The 15270-nt window shown below is 42.5% G+C and overlaps 1 protein-coding gene across 5 annotated transcripts in view; it reads left to right on the top strand.

The window, feature by feature from the left end:
• The window catches only part of METTL24 (methyltransferase like 24), a 54552-nt gene that overhangs the window by 20175 nt on the left and 19107 nt on the right, over positions 1-15270 (top strand). For 3 of the 5 annotated variants that reach the window (XM_063389798.1, XM_063389796.1, XM_063389797.1), the window contains 2 exons: positions 3681-3820; positions 9340-9568. In XM_063389798.1, the coding sequence (XP_063245868.1) occupies positions 3681-3820; positions 9340-9568 (369 nt within the window). Of the gene's footprint in view, positions 1-2333; positions 2453-3680; positions 3821-9339; positions 9569-15270 lie in introns of all 5 variants that reach the window. The other 2 variants (XM_063389799.1, XM_063389800.1) reach the window with 2 other exon arrangements.

Genomic DNA, 15270 nt, shown 5'->3' with positions numbered 1-15270 from the left:
GATTTATTTCTAAAGTTGCTTAACCTAGCAGTGGTGGCCAACATGAATATAAAGGTCAAAATACAGGCTAGAAAGAATGCATTATTTCCATGTTATTTATTTCCAAATGGGTTTGTGTCTTGACAGGAGTATGATATGACTGAAATTCTAGATGTGGTGTTTCTCTCTCTCTCTCCCCTTTCTTCCTCTCACATGGAAAAATACAGAGTGCTCTGTATCAAGAGAGTATATTCAACCACTCTACATCTCAATAATAATATGATAACCAGGCTCATTTTACTTCAAAAGGAGGCATTTGAGGCTCCCAGTAAAATGAGAACAAGGCATCAGACCCTAACCTGGACAAGTTGTTTCAATGATACCAATGGAATCTTGATATTTTTCAGGACAAAAACAATGGCTGTGGAAATTAGTGGGTTTATGTGCTTTTTAAAATATGGCATTTCCAAATCCAGATTGTGTTGATGGATACTTCCAGCATTCAGCATACATGGAATTTGGGCCATCATGTCTTAACAGAGGCATCTCTTACGCACAACAGCATCTGCCTGTGCATTTCCTGTAGTAAAAAAATGGAAAAGGTGCTGGATGCTCACAATTCCAACAGGGCAGCTGCTTTTGGTACCCAGGTCTCTCAGCAAGTGACCCTTGAATACAGAGCTGACAGCATCATTACTTACGTGGAAGAACAGCAAAAAGCCCCAGGTGCCAACATCCCTGAAATGTCATTCACGTATGAAATTCTTTGTTAATGCAGAGCTTTCTAGGCTGAGATTAACTTCAAACACCTCTAAAAAGGAGTGTGTAGTAGGGTTTTCATGTATTCTCCAGCTTGTGGGTACCCCTGGCTAAATTGTTAATAAAATGACATCTCTGCTGCCACTCATGCCGACACTGAGAGGGCAGGAGGCAAGATGATGCATGTGGGGACAGCAATAGATGTGTGTAGAACTGCTTGTTTTATTGTACAGAAGTTTAGACTGTGGCAGTCATATTAAGTTTGAAAACATCCTTCATCTCAGTGACTTAATAAATAGTGGCAGATGCTGCTAAACCCCACCAGTTGGGTCAAAGCCTACAAGGACATCAATTAACAGAAAGTTTATTGCTTTTGGCACACTCAGCAAGAAGTTTCATTCCCAAGAGTAACTGACCCTGGTTGGGGGAATAAACATAAGTGAAAACATAAGTGAAAAATGAGAGGAATCCCTGTTCCTGAGCTAGCAGAAGTTACAAGATGAGTAACTGACGGCATAACACCATGACTAGTATGAGCACTTCTGAAAATGGCATCCTGCTCATGTAGATAAGCCTGGGATGCCATTTTCCTTGTTTGCTGAGCAAGTGTCTACTGATTACTGTGCTAAGTTCAGCCCCATGCCATTAGCATAGAACTGCTCAAAGTGCTGGAGCAGGAAGCTGCCATGCCAGCAGAGTCAAGGTGTGGCCAGAAAAAGCATTTTCAGTGCTGGTATTTCATGAGCAGGAAAAGCATCTTTCTTGTGCTGTTGTTTTTGTACCACAGGAGTGAGCAGGAGCCCACAAGAAGATGTGGGCTCAGTGCATCAGTAAATCATGCAACAGACTGATGATGGTGCTAAAGGCAAGTTCAGGGTTTGATTTTTTAAAAAGTTGTTGTTTTTTGATAGCAAGAGCTATTCAGCAGCAAGAGCTGTTAAAATTGCTTCAAACTCTAACTGTTCTAATTGCCCATAATGCCATGAGTCAATTAAGTGGCAGCTTTGCAGAATCTTAGTTTTCTGTAGAGAGTACATTATTCTTCTGTGTCTTAAATTAGTGCTTATTGTTGCAGTGCCATTTATTTCTTGATTGTTATGTGACTGAGGGGAAATGGGTAGTGGGGTGCAGTGCAAATCATGCTTAAACTTAGTGAATCCTGGGAACAGCATGAAGAGATGCTGTATTTGCTTTTATGAATTTTCCATGGGAATTGTGAGCCAAGCAGGAGCAGGGAGGTGGTGATGCAGTGTGCAGCTCTTTGCATGTAAGGCTCCAGGCAATGATCTTTCAGAGCATACACTTCTTAAGGAATGAGAGTTTTATTTACTTATTATAAGGTACATGGTGGAGAGTGCCTGCCACATTAAAGGCTGGGTTTCAGATTTTACTCACACCTCTGTGTAAAATTATTTCATTTCTGTGGTTCCAGGTGGGACCAGAGCTGTGCTTTTTAGTTTGGCTAAGATTGAGAACTGAGCCTCTGCAGTCTGCTGTAGAGGAAGGAAAGGAGCAAGATGAGAACAATCTGTTCTGGACTGATATTTAACCTCGTTTTGTCCTTTCCACCATTTTAATTGTTGCCTTTCTGACAGTGCCAGCTCCCATTCCTGCAGCTAGGGCTGGTACTGTGCCCAGAGAACAACTTTTCATCATGATGGCTCAGCTGGGTTCCTGCAGCTCTTCTCAGTCTTTGCTTTCTTATCTGCATAAGGTAACGACCTGTGCCCTGCAACCCCTGACTTGGATGGCTGGGCTGCATGGTTTGAGAAGCCCTTCAAGGACAAGCTGTGGATGCTGATGCTGGTGCAGAGCAGCGCATCCTTTCCTGGGCAGAAATAGCCACAGGAGCTTTGGTGCTTCCTTCTGCTTCCCCTTGCCTCCTTACCACTGCTACGGTGAGAGCCATAGGAATGGCACCAGCTCTGCATCGACTGCTGTGCTCTGGCTTCTGTGTTCTGGAAAGGCTGCAGCACTCTCCAGCTCTGCGCCTGTCTTTTCCAGAGTGGATTAGGAGGAAGAAGGTGGAGTGGAATTTGGTGGCCTGGGGGTGAAAGGCTGGCCTGAGCTGCTGGATGGACAGGCAGAGGTGGTGCTGCAGGCAGGGGCTCCTCTGTAGGGTGTCACTCACAGGGCCGTGGCTTTGCTGGCTCAGTCACTGTGGGTTTGGCTGTTCCAGGCTGCTGCTCAGCTGCTGGCAAAGCTGACTTCACCCCTCAGTGATTTTTGACACGTCCAGGTTTCTGATGAAACCAGTGCATTTTCAGTCTTTGCTTTCTTGATCTGTGCAAGGGCTTTGACTTAGGGTGTTCCTTCCTGCAGGGTCTCTGTCTCTTCTTTTGCAGGGATTTTATCCTGGCTCTAGACTCTAGATGTCCAAGCCAACTCAGCATAGACACACATGCTATGATTCTTCTGTTTAGTTACACACTTGCTTAAATCCCTTTATTGTTGGAGAGGGCATGTGTTGGGATAATGCTTAAATCCCTTCTGGAGCTGAGATCCAGGACACTCCAGGACCAATGGATAAGGGGCAGATTGCAGAGACACTGCAACTTTGTAATTACAGTCTTGATTTAAACATTATTCAGAATGTAGAATTCACTCCAAGGTTTGAAAAGAAAAAAAATAAACATGTGAATGCTGAAACATCTTTTCCTCATGGAAAAAAAAATGAACTTGGGTATAGTACTAATGCTTCATTATTTGCTTTTCAAACTGCATTCCTCTCTGGGGAATTATGTAAGCCTTAAATTTCATCAAGCGGAACAGACAAACAAGGAAAAAAAAATCATCAAATCTTTGTAGCCGTGTATCAGATTGACAATAAACTTAAATTAAACCAATGAACACTTCTCTTTTTTCTGGTTCTCCTCCAGAAGGCCAATTAAAAACAAATTGAAAGTCCTGTCTTAAAATGAAATATCCTTTGATTTCAACAGATTTCATGTGAACACATGAACCTGAACAGCTCGAAAGGGTACTCTGAAACCACAAAAAAGCCCTGGTCAATCTGTCTTGATGAGAGGTTTAGCCTCATCCATCGAATCAGAAGCAAGCAATGCCGTCTCTATTCACTTGGGTAAGTGCTCTCTTCAAAAGAAAGGAAATTGTTTCATGGCAAATAGCTTCAAAAAGCCCTATAAGTACAGCACAGGCTGCAGCAAGGTTATCTTGTAAAATATAAACTTTGTTCAGGTGTGTTTATCACGTGTTGATGTGCTTCTGTAAACTTTATTTTTAGGGAAAAACCTTTCTCCATGAGGGTCTTTATTTTCCTTTGCGTTTCTAATATTGTTTTGAAAACAAATTGCTTGATGGTGAGTTGTGATTACTAGTTCATGCAGAGGAAGATGGAAATCAAAGCGGTAAGCTGAGAAGCCTACAGCATCTTCCTTGAGAAGAGATGACTTGCATAACTGCCAGGGATTTCAGCAGCATTTCTTACCAAACTTCATTAACTACCTCTGGGATGAAACTGTGTATTTCCATATGTGAGTGTGTTCGCTCAGCACTCAGGGGTGACATGTGCCCAGGTGATGATGGTAGAGACAGCTGTGGCTTTACTTTGAAATGTTTGCCATGTTTATGATGTTTACAGCACTTGAGAGTGAGATTTTTCACTCTTCACAGAACAAGTGCTTTCACAGGTAGCAAAGCCACTCATGCCGCCCGTTTCCCTGCTAATAACACATTCTGTTCCCTGGGAGGATGAGGGAGGTCAGTCCTCAGAGTGCATCAGGCCATCAGCACACAGGTGCATCACGAGAACTGTTGCTGGGGTCTGGAGCTCATTTCACACTGATCACCACATAGAGCTGCCTAATAAAATTGTACTTGCTGTCCAGGGAGGCAGCTTTAGGTTAGAGGTGTATTGAGAGGCTTCATCTTCCTTGAACCACTGCAGTTTTTTCCTGTGATTTTGCTGCTGTGGGTTTACAAAGGGTGGATCTCAGGGAACCGTGCCGGGATAGAATTTCTCAGCCATTAGTACACGGCAGGTAACACCTGCAGTGAGAGTGGGGAGGAGGCAGGGTACCCTCTAGTCAAAGGGAGTGGTTTTGGTTAATTGGGGTGGGTTTATATTTCAGTTGGGATTTTTAAGCTGTAAAGACTCAGATCCTCTGAGAGGGAGGTGCTCTCAGGTTTTGTTCAGCAGCACTGCTCTGTGGCAGAACAAGAACCTGCCCCTTAGAGAAAAATCACATATATAGAGAGAAGGTTTCTCTTGACGTGTTGCTTTTTATTTTCTGAGTGTTCTTTGCAATATATTTCAAATTATACTTACCTGGCATTAATGCAAGATAGAGGCTTATGTGATTTTTTTTCCCTCTCAGCTTTTCATGTTCCTGTAGGAGTTAGGAGAGATGCTGTGTTACCCTATGCTTGGTTCCAGACTTTACTGTCTGACTGTAGTACTGAGTTATTGCCTGAGGGCCCTTCTAGTAGTCAGTAGGGAGAGGCAAACACATTCAGGTGGAAAATCAGCTAAGCTAAATAACATTCTGGAGGTAGGTATAGCTTTCCTTTTACTATAGTGGCAGTCTGGGATAAGGTGGCTGCTGATTTTAGATGTCTTGGCAAAGTACTCAAAGCTCAGTGGAATTAACCTAGACCTAACCTTCAAGTTGCATGATCATTAGTATTAGACCTGAGTTCCTGTGTTGATGACCTTTTTCCCTGTTGTTAAGGATCAAGTGTGGGTTGAGAATGGTATTTTTGTTGAATTGTCCAGCAGGCACAATGCTGAGTTCATTTAATATGTGCTAGGAAGTGCAGATTAGGCAGGAAGCTGACCAGCACTGAGACATTTTGCTAATGGTTTTCAAATAAAATTGAGCTAGTGTGTGGATACCAGTGCTTTATATGTGGTGCTGTTCTGTGTATGGTCCAGGGAGCATGAGTGCTAGATTTTCTGCAGTGATAGAGCACTAGGGCTTAGCAGAGATTGAAATTGATGTCAGCTCTCCCATCAATCATCAGATACACACATGCAGTAAGTAACCAACCAGGATGCATCACATGAAACAGCTAAAAAATAAAAGGGAAATACTTGAGCTTACAGCAAAGCAGGCTTAAACTGGCTCCACCAGTTTACTTCTGCAGCCTTTGGAGCTCATTACTGCATAATTCTTCCCTTCACACTCACTTCCTTTCGTTTATGGCAGACAGAAAAGTAATTTTGTTCTAAGGCAAAAATCCCCTTTAAACATTTTTGTTGTCTCATATGTTTCATAAAGAGCAAACAGGGAGCAGCTGCTTCCAATGAAGAGCGTTCTCTGTAGAGAGGATGGATGGAGGACAAATGTGAAAGTTCAGTGGGAGTGTTACTGGGAATCCTGAATTAAATCCATATATCATTAAAACTGGAATAAAACGTGCTGCTTAGGCTTTGCCTCCTTGAAGGCTACAGAAGAGGTTATTTGTGAATGGGAGCGAGCAGCCTCTGGAGCATCTGGGGATCTTTTCAGATTAGTATTAGTTGCTTCCACTACTGGGAGGCAGCAATGTTTTTGCTTGGGGGACAGGATTTCCCAGTGTGATACATAATTGCAATATGCATTAGTGAGCTCTGGTTATTAGTGCTAAATCTGCCTAGATTAAACTAAGTCAGTTACAAACACCACAGGCAGGCACTCAAGCTGGGATAACATAAATGAATAGGATTTCAGAAACTTTCCAGCAGAGGTTTAAAGAGTCTTGCTGCAATAGAGTATAAATGCCGTTTCAGGTGCATCCTAAAGTGTATGCAGGAGCTTTAGGATGCAGGCAGGGGGTCTTCGTTTTTTCCTGAGCTGCTGAGCTCAGTTATCTTCCTTTGAAAGAGAAGGGGAGGAGAGAGAACAGAGAAAGGGAAAGCTGGATCTTAACTTGCATGTGTTTATAGCTCTGTCCTGTGGTGGCTGTGGGAGCTGGACTACCTGCCGTTTTCAGGCTGGGTCAGCTACAGGTGTCCACTAGAGCTGTGCCGGAGCAGACAAAGCAGCCTTTGTGCCACTCGGGGCTCACGGCGCTCCGGGTGGTGCAGGGGCCGGTGCGATGAGCTGCAGCTCAGTGTCTATTCTGAGCGCAGGGCTCTGTGCAGCGTGACCCTGCGCGAACCCCGGGCGCGGGGAACAGCCAAGGGACACGGCTGCCCGCTGTGCCCGCTGTGTCCCGGGCCAGCGTGGCTGCCCCGCTGCCGGCGGGAGCGGGGCCAGCCCTTCCCTCGCTGCTTTCTTTGGCAGCCGGGGCGGGCTGTGCCTGCTGCCGGCAGCGCTCACCCCTGCCCCGCCGCAGGGCACCGCGGGGAGCGCCCGCACCGAGCTGCCTCTCCCTTAGGGAAAATAGGTCACTCTCTTCGGCATGTTTGATGTTGCTGTTGATGGAGGCAGCAGCTGCTCTCTCCTGATGGCGAGGAAAGGCCTCGCTAGTCTTCTATGACCTCCACACCTTCCTTTTAAAATCATGATCCTTTTTAAAGTAACACATCTTTCTTTAAATAACTAAATCTTTTTTAGGAGACCTAATTTTTTATCTTTTTCATGCTGCATTATCCCTTTGCATGGTCACATGTGGGCCAGGCATTTTTCAAACCGGTTCCCTTGGAGAAGACCTTGTTTTCTCTCCTATATATTTGTTGTTGGCGGGATCTCTCTTCAGGCGTAAATTTGAGCTGCTAACTAGAGTGTCAGAAGATACATCGTGCCCGTCTTTACCCCCATCTGTATTTTTTTCCCTGTTTCCCACTGCTGTGAAGCTCCCTTTGCAGTCCACATGAGCGGCAATCTGTTTGGAGGCAGCCTGAGGTCTGTCTGCACCAAAAGCATCTGGCCCTCTGGGTTGCACCAGCTGGTCTGGTTAGAAGTGTGTCACGGACACATGTGGCCATCAGCCGCTGGTGGGCTCATCACTAATTCTGTAACTGTCCTCAACAATTCCCATGCTGTTCATTTATAGCCAGCATCTCATTCCTAAGGGATTACACTGGTCTTTGTCCATCACTGTCCCTGATGTAGAAAGCCACATGCAAACAAACATGTCGATTCACTTGGTTAACTTCTGAAGTTTTTTCCTAATGTGTGTTGAATGTATTAAAAGAAAACTCTTTTTTTTTCCTCCCACACAGCTGTATGGGTTGGAATCCTGCAAATTAGGGTTATTCTTAAAAGCATGCTGGGCTATTTTTGTACACTCCATCTCCTCCTGTTTTCCCAGGGAATGGGAAGATGGGTGAGGAGAAGACAACATCCTAGGGTATTGTTACAGTGTGCTTAGCCAGTATTACAGTGAGTGACATACTGTATTGGTGACTTCCAAAACAAATGCTCTTCCTCATTTCATGAGTTGAATTCACTGTATCTTACCTGTATGTCATCTATGTGGAACATTTAGTCCTGGCCCAACCTTGTACCATAGTGTATGATATGATTTAAAATGTGTTGGGTTTCACATGTTCATGCAAGTAGCCAAAATTGTTTCAGACCTACATCACTGCTTAGGTTAACTGTGGTGTGGTGTAGTGGGTGCTCTGTTAGTTCACCTGACAGTACTGCCCTGTCGTGGTCTGTGCACATCAGATAAATGCTGTGCTGCTGGTACAGAGTGAATCATCTCAGTTGTACAATTCACAGTACAACTGATTTTTTAAAAAAATCTTAATTCTCTTCTAAGCACTACATGCGTGGATATCAAACAGCTTAATTTTGTTTAAGTTTAATGTTTAGTGCGTGATTTGAATGACATTTGGAATAAGCTTGGAGGAGTAGGAATGAAGAGAACATCCCATTTTACAGAGTAGGGAAGGCCTGTGGTTCAGATGTGTGATTGCAATGGTAACTACCAGATTTTTTTAGTTTTAGTGTATCCTGAATGAACCACTGGGCTGTAGGAGGTGGGAATATGGCACAGACTTTCGAAAGACATCTTCTTGCAGAGGCAGGGACTGAGACAATATTGCTGCTCAATGGGGCTATTAATTTTTCTTCTTCTTTGGGGTCTTCACCAAATTAGCAGCGATCTTTCTCTCAGGTTTATATAACAACTCTGCTACTGCTGTAAGTGCTTATTTTTAAATATGCTTTTAAAAAGCTGTGTCTTCCTGTCCACAGAGAAGGGCATTTGGTTCTTGTGCCTTGTCGTGTGTACTGGTGGTCACTGTGGGTCATGTTTGTAACAGGCAACAGATGTGGTGTGAAATATGCCAGATGTCTACAAAATAGTATTGCATAAATTTTAAATGTATTTTCTCTTCTGCTTATGGTTTGGTTATTGGAGGTTTGGGCAGCAGGGACTAAGGAAAGTATTGTAAAGTTGTCAAGGAAAAAGTAAATAAACATAAAATATGAATATGAATAATGACAGCACAAAGATTCCAATATTTAATTTACTTTTGTACAAATTTGTTTGACTTCTGAATTAAGGAAAAGCTCTTTGGGAAAGTTATCAACCTGGCTAAAAGTGTTTAGTTCTTACCTAGAGAGGAGCCATTAGTTCTAATATTGCATTGGACTTGAATTTTCTTCAAGTTAGTTCATCCTCAGAACATCCTACTCACTAATAGTTCTTTTTTGCTGCATTAATAGTTACACTTTCTTATCTTTTTTTCTTTTTTTTGCATAGGCTAGGCAACGATGACAACCAGTTTGAGCTGAGCATGGCCAACAGTGGGTGTGAGGTGCATCGCTTCGACCCCAGCCTCAAGTCAGCACACATCCAGGAGGGTCGGCACCTCTGGCACCATCGCCTCTCCATCGACTGGAGGGACCCCAACCCGGCCATCGCAGCTCATAAACTCCACAGCAACACAAAGAAGCTGGGCACAGTGCTGAATGAATTTGGACATCAGAAGGTAAGGAAGGACTTGGGTGTCAGGTTTCTCACTGCAGGGTTAGGTGTTGGGAAAGCTCCAGACGTGCCTTCTTGCTGCCTGAGGAGACCATGCACTTCCCAAGTTTTTCTTTTCCCAAGGTTTTTCTTCAGCAGTACTTCTAATGCATTTCTTGTAGGGATGCCTTTTCTATCTTGCATTCTCTGTGTGCTGATAACAGCCACAATGATTTTAAATCCCTTGCCATATACCAAATACTTTCTTTTCTCCTCCTCACTTCCTTTTCCCTTGAACGATCTGATGACATTGGATGCTAGCACATTTAGTCCTGTGGAAATTCTGATATTTGCCTGAGTATGAAAACTAAACTACTCACACAGACAAGTTTATAAAGAGAAAACAATATTTGCAACAGTAATTAGAAGAGAAGAGGTAATAGATGGTTTGTTTACATTTTCAAGGTCACTGTTCCTAATTACAGTTCTCAAAAACAAAAACATCCTGTTTTGAAATTGGCAGCAGTCTGGTTTTTTAACATTTCCCAGTTTGTTTTTAAGGAACTATAAAGACATCAGGAATCTTCAAATCTCAAATAAATGTTGCCATAATACATTCAGGAAGTTCTTACGTTGCTTTTAAAAGAGTTTTTGCTTCAGAGGATATACAAACATGAATTCAAATGCTAATATACTTCATTGCCTGCAGCTAGTTCTGCTTGGCTTTGTTTTTTAAGAAATAGGCAGCCTGGGCTAAGGAGGATCTCTTCTGTAAGATTTACAAAGCAAGCAGTGCAATGTTTGGTTTGTTATTTAAAAATGCAAGATGTCCTTTTTGGTTTACTTTTTACTTTTTAAAAATGTTTTCTTTTGGTTCAGCTCTACTGTTTGGAACATTTTGAAAATAAGAGTAGAGAAAAGGAGCCTTTTCCTTCTTCTTCCTAGTCATGCTGTAACTGTGCTAGGCTGTGCATTAGTGAAACATCTGGGGAGACAGAGAGATGTTTTTTCTTCAATGTGTGCCTTGCATTGTTTTGATTTTAGAAAAATTAGTCAAAAAAGTAATGACCCAATCCAGAAAAAGTGTATAAGTCTTGCGATATACCAGACCTGCTGAGGTCAGTGTCAGGTTATCAAGGTAGAACAGAGTGGTTGTAACACCTCCTGTAAATGAGAATGATGTAGGGGTGAATTCTGAGCGTGTCACTTTCTGAAAACAAAGGGCTGGGTGGCAGCCAAGGAACATAATGCACACATAACACATGTAACCAGGCTTTTCTCTAGCTCTGTACCTATGAAATGGGATTTGGTTAAGTGTTTTGGTGCCTTATGAACAGTGTATAAAGCCTCTTGCTCTGGTAGCATTTGAGGAGCTCCCCTGTGCAAAGCTACAGCTTTGTGAAGTTGTGAGCTGACTTTCTCCCCGTGGGGATAAAGGTGTCACAGGCTCTGAGACTTTCTGGTGTTTTAGACTTGGGAAGTACCCGAATGGGCTGACTGCCCTCTGTAAGTGATATGTTGACAAAGGATGTTTGGGACATCAGGCAGCTCTCAGAATGCTGCTTATTGCATAGACCAAGTTTCAGCATTCGTGGGGTCGTGGGTAACAGAGCCATGTCTAAAGCTGCCAGCTACAGCTCACAGACAAGCCTGAAGCCAAGTTAGTCCTGGTTACAATGCATTCTATGGTTTTCTTTGCTGAGCTTCTTAATACATAACAATCAATCAGCATTATACACGACACCTTTACACTTACCTGTAGCCTATCATAACTACTATCATTACCATATTATGTTACAGTTTAAGCTTAAGGTTGTTTTTCTGTTTTCTTGCAGTGGAAAATTCTTAGACTTTGTTTCTACTTGGTAAAAACATGTTTATTGTTTGCCTATGGTATCTTTTGCTTTTCTAAGATTTATTTCTGCTTGGTAAAAACATCTTCTTTGTTTGTGGTTAACATATCCTTAGCTCTAGCCATAAAACCTCTTTCCAACTCAACATAACCTTTGCCTTCTTAGTTGTCCAGTAACAACTGGCTCAGCAATTCTAACTTTAGACATCCTTTATTCTTCTATATCAAAACTTGCTTCTATCTCTATTCTGCTTTCAGGTTCCACATTCAGAGAGCCTTCTGCTAAACCTACATCTCTGTGAAACTTCCTTGTAGAACTTTCATCTTTCCCAACAGTCCTCATATTTTTTTGTTTAGGTTTTCTTTAACTTAGGAGAAAGGCAGCCTGAGAGGTTGTATATTGTGTAGAGACATCATTCTTCTGGTGAATGTGAGTGGAATGTTCCCTTGACTGAATAAATAAGTTAATTCAAAACAGTTTCACAGAATATTTTCCAAAGCACTTTTTTTCAATTAGAAAATTAAATCATGCTCTTCGTCCATTTTTAATTTAAAAAACCCTTCCGCCTACCCTCGATGTTGTTCCATTCCCACTTCAAGGCAGGAATTTCAGGCAGCTGCATTTGAAGTTAATGCCTCATTTTATCCATGCTTTTATTCTTTAAGATTTGGGACTTGATCCAAGACCCTACAAGTCACTGAAACTATTTCCACTGATGTTAGAAAATCAGTCTGATGAGGACTGCACAGACAAGATCTCCTGGAGTTCTTGCTGTTGTAGTCTCAAAAAGAAAACTTCCAGTTTGGGGGATTTGTGTGAATCAAAGAACATGGGCTTAATTTGCACCCTAACTCAGATGAGAGCACACCTGCTTGTCTGCAGGCAATACTGGGACCTCATCCACCAGGGGAACCCATCTTGATATTTTGGCAAGAAATACAAACACTTTTGGCATCAGAATGGACATGAGAAAAGATTAGAAGAACTTGATCTCTCTAACTGTTTATGTGGCAAAACAGTCCTCAGTTCTCTGAGAAGTGTAAATAGCCTGGAGGCAGAGGACTTATCTAGTACTATACTAGGATATGGATGACAAAGGAAACATGTAGTCAGAGTATTTTTGGGAACTTTTAAAGTGTGAAATCTCTTAAGCCCTGGAATAATCTCCAGAGGATGTCATGGGAGCCTTATTTCCTGATATACGGATCTAAACTGAAAGTTTACTGGTGTATCTTCGGAGAAGAGCAATATTTTATCAGCCACAGGAAAGAATAAAGATGTAAAAATTGATCTTGCTCATCTTCCCTTCTCCTTCCCCCTGCCCTCAACTTTTCTGCTGAACATGCACACTCTGTAGTGCACTCTCGATGAACAGTGGAGAGAAAAGGGAGAAAGCCACTGAGGGGCCATGATTCTTATGGCAGTGGAGTCCGACTTTATGAAAACTTTCACTGTCCTATTCTTTAACTACCTGTGGGAGTGAGGATGCTACAGTGCTGGTCTTTCTCATGGATTAGTGACATGCAGGGAGAGCTTCCTTCCTAGAGAGTTGTAGGATAATTCAAGTCAGAAGGGATCTTGAATGGCTTATGGTTCAGTCCTCTGTGTAAAGCAAGGCCAGCTGTGAAGTCAGACCAGGTTGTTCAAGGCTTTATCCACTGTGGTCCTGAAAAACACTGAGTTTTCTCCAGAACAGAGAGTGCCAACTTCTCTGTGTCAGCTGTTGTCCTGCTGGACTGTTATCTTTGTGGAAATGTTTCTCCTTATATCCAGTCTGAACACCCCTGATTTCCACTCATGCCTGTTGGCTCTTGTCCTACTTCTGTGCACTGCTAACCCTTAACCAGAAATTCAAACCAAGCTACTAAGTGCATTCTGTATTCCAAAGACTGTGCTGAGAAGCACAATTTAAAACCTTCGACAGAAAGGCCCTGAGCAGTAGAAAAAAGCAAGAGTTCATTCTGTCCCAAATGGGCATGTGTGGTCACACATGCAAATTCTTGTTTCAGCAGTAGTTTTCCTCCCTCTGGAGCTCTGCAGGACAAGTCTCCTGTCATGGCCTCAGTAAGTGCTATGAGTTTGCATTCCTTGGCAGTATGGCTCATCAGTGGATGAAATTGTTCCTTGTAAAATGAATTAATCTGGAAAGGAAAATCTGAGAATGCAGAGTAAAACCTTAATTTAATCAGGAAGTGCTAATAGCTGTATCTTTCAGGGGACAGCAGAGCTGCATTCAACTCCTGCTGTTCAAGTTATCTTAAACAAATAGTGTAACAGACCAAACTGTGTTATTGTTTGTTATGAAAATAAATGTAAATCAGTCTTTACATCCTGATTTCAATTTGAAGTCTTTAATTTACACTCTCTCTTCATTAAGATTTCTTTTTCTGTAACAGCTTGGGTAATTTTGCTTTGTTTTATTGAATAGGCTTGGATTTAGGATTTCTAAAGGAAAAACCTCCTTCACCTTTTATTTAATACTCAACACAACTTCAAAACACTATACCCTGAAGTCATATTGATTAATAACATCATCTCCTCCTAGGCAAGTAATTTATCACTTGCTCTTCTCCTCAAGTGGATACTACAGAATTTATTTCATGCTGCACTTTCAGTTTTGTGAAGGCTGATGTGAAAGGACAAGTATTAAAGAAAAGATTAACCATTAAAATCAGGTCTGTTGGTAGTACACAAATGGATATAGAAGTCCAGAGAAAATGTGTAACAGCTTAGTTGTGCATGATGATTTTAATAACAAAACCAAAAATAAGCTCTTCAGGTTGGAAAATGTCCTGTTCAAGTTTTGCAGCAATGAAATCCGTGTAATTACTCTTTACCATGCATACCTTAGGGCTGTAGGGGCCAGAACAGGGTTTTGAATTCTTGACCCTGCCTAGACAAAATCATTTAACTTTGGTTATCCCTTGCAAGGCTAGACTCAGGTATTGCCCAGGGAGCCTGGGGGTTGCTTGGTGTCAGCTGCATTCACTGAGGGGCTGCTGTGCCCTAGGTTGGTGTGTAGGTGCCACCAGTGTTTGCACACTCAGCTCACCCTAACACACAGCAGGACCCCAGTACCAGCTGGAGAGCACCTGCAGACTCATCCTGATGTGGAATCCTGAGCTCAAGATGAGAAACCAGGGGCACAGAAGCCCAGGAGCTCTTGCAGGGACATGAGTCCTTGTCTCTGGTGTGGCTGCAGCCAGGGAACAGCCCCCATCACCTTGTGTGAGGGACACAAGTTCAGATCTGCTCTGCTACATGTGCCTTAGTGTCAGAGAGAACAAATGAGACCAGGTCTTTTGAATCGTTGCATCACAAATACTGAAGTAAATGTTTGGAATTCTGAATTCCTGAAAGGGCTTAATTTTGTCTTTGCTTTTTATGCTTTTTGGGGCTTTTCCAAAATCTCAGTTCTAAAAGGAAAAATTCCACTCTTCATCTGATTTTTAGCCTCATTATTTTCACATCCAATGTTTCTTGTGCAATCAAGGGTCTTTAAGCTTAAGTGGCCCTTTTTCTGCAGCTGTTATTTACCATTCACATATAGCAGTGAAAAGCAGCCTTTGCTTTTGTAGGGTTATCATACTGGCCTTTCTAAGATTTCTCCAACATGAGAGATCCTGTATTTCCTGTAACATCTTATTTGTGGTGTGCTGCCCCTGCTGCAGCTGGACCATCAGCAATCAGTACTATTCAGAAGTCCCAATGGTGTGTCTCTGCTAAGGCTCAGGCTGTGACTGCCTTCTTCCTGGAAATGTCCTGACTGTCCTTCCCTGGAAATGTCTGCACTGTTACTGCTTATCATCTTGTTTGCTTTTTAGTGACTCATCAAACTGCCTCCTTGTTATATCAGTTTCTGAATGGCACAGCA

The sequence above is a fragment of the Prinia subflava genome, chromosome 2 (assembly GCF_021018805.1).
Source record: "Prinia subflava isolate CZ2003 ecotype Zambia chromosome 2, Cam_Psub_1.2, whole genome shotgun sequence".
NCBI lineage: Eukaryota > Metazoa > Chordata > Aves > Passeriformes > Cisticolidae > Prinia > Prinia subflava.
The sequence above is the reverse complement of the archived record's forward strand: the minus strand, read 5'-3'. Positions and strand labels throughout refer to the sequence as shown.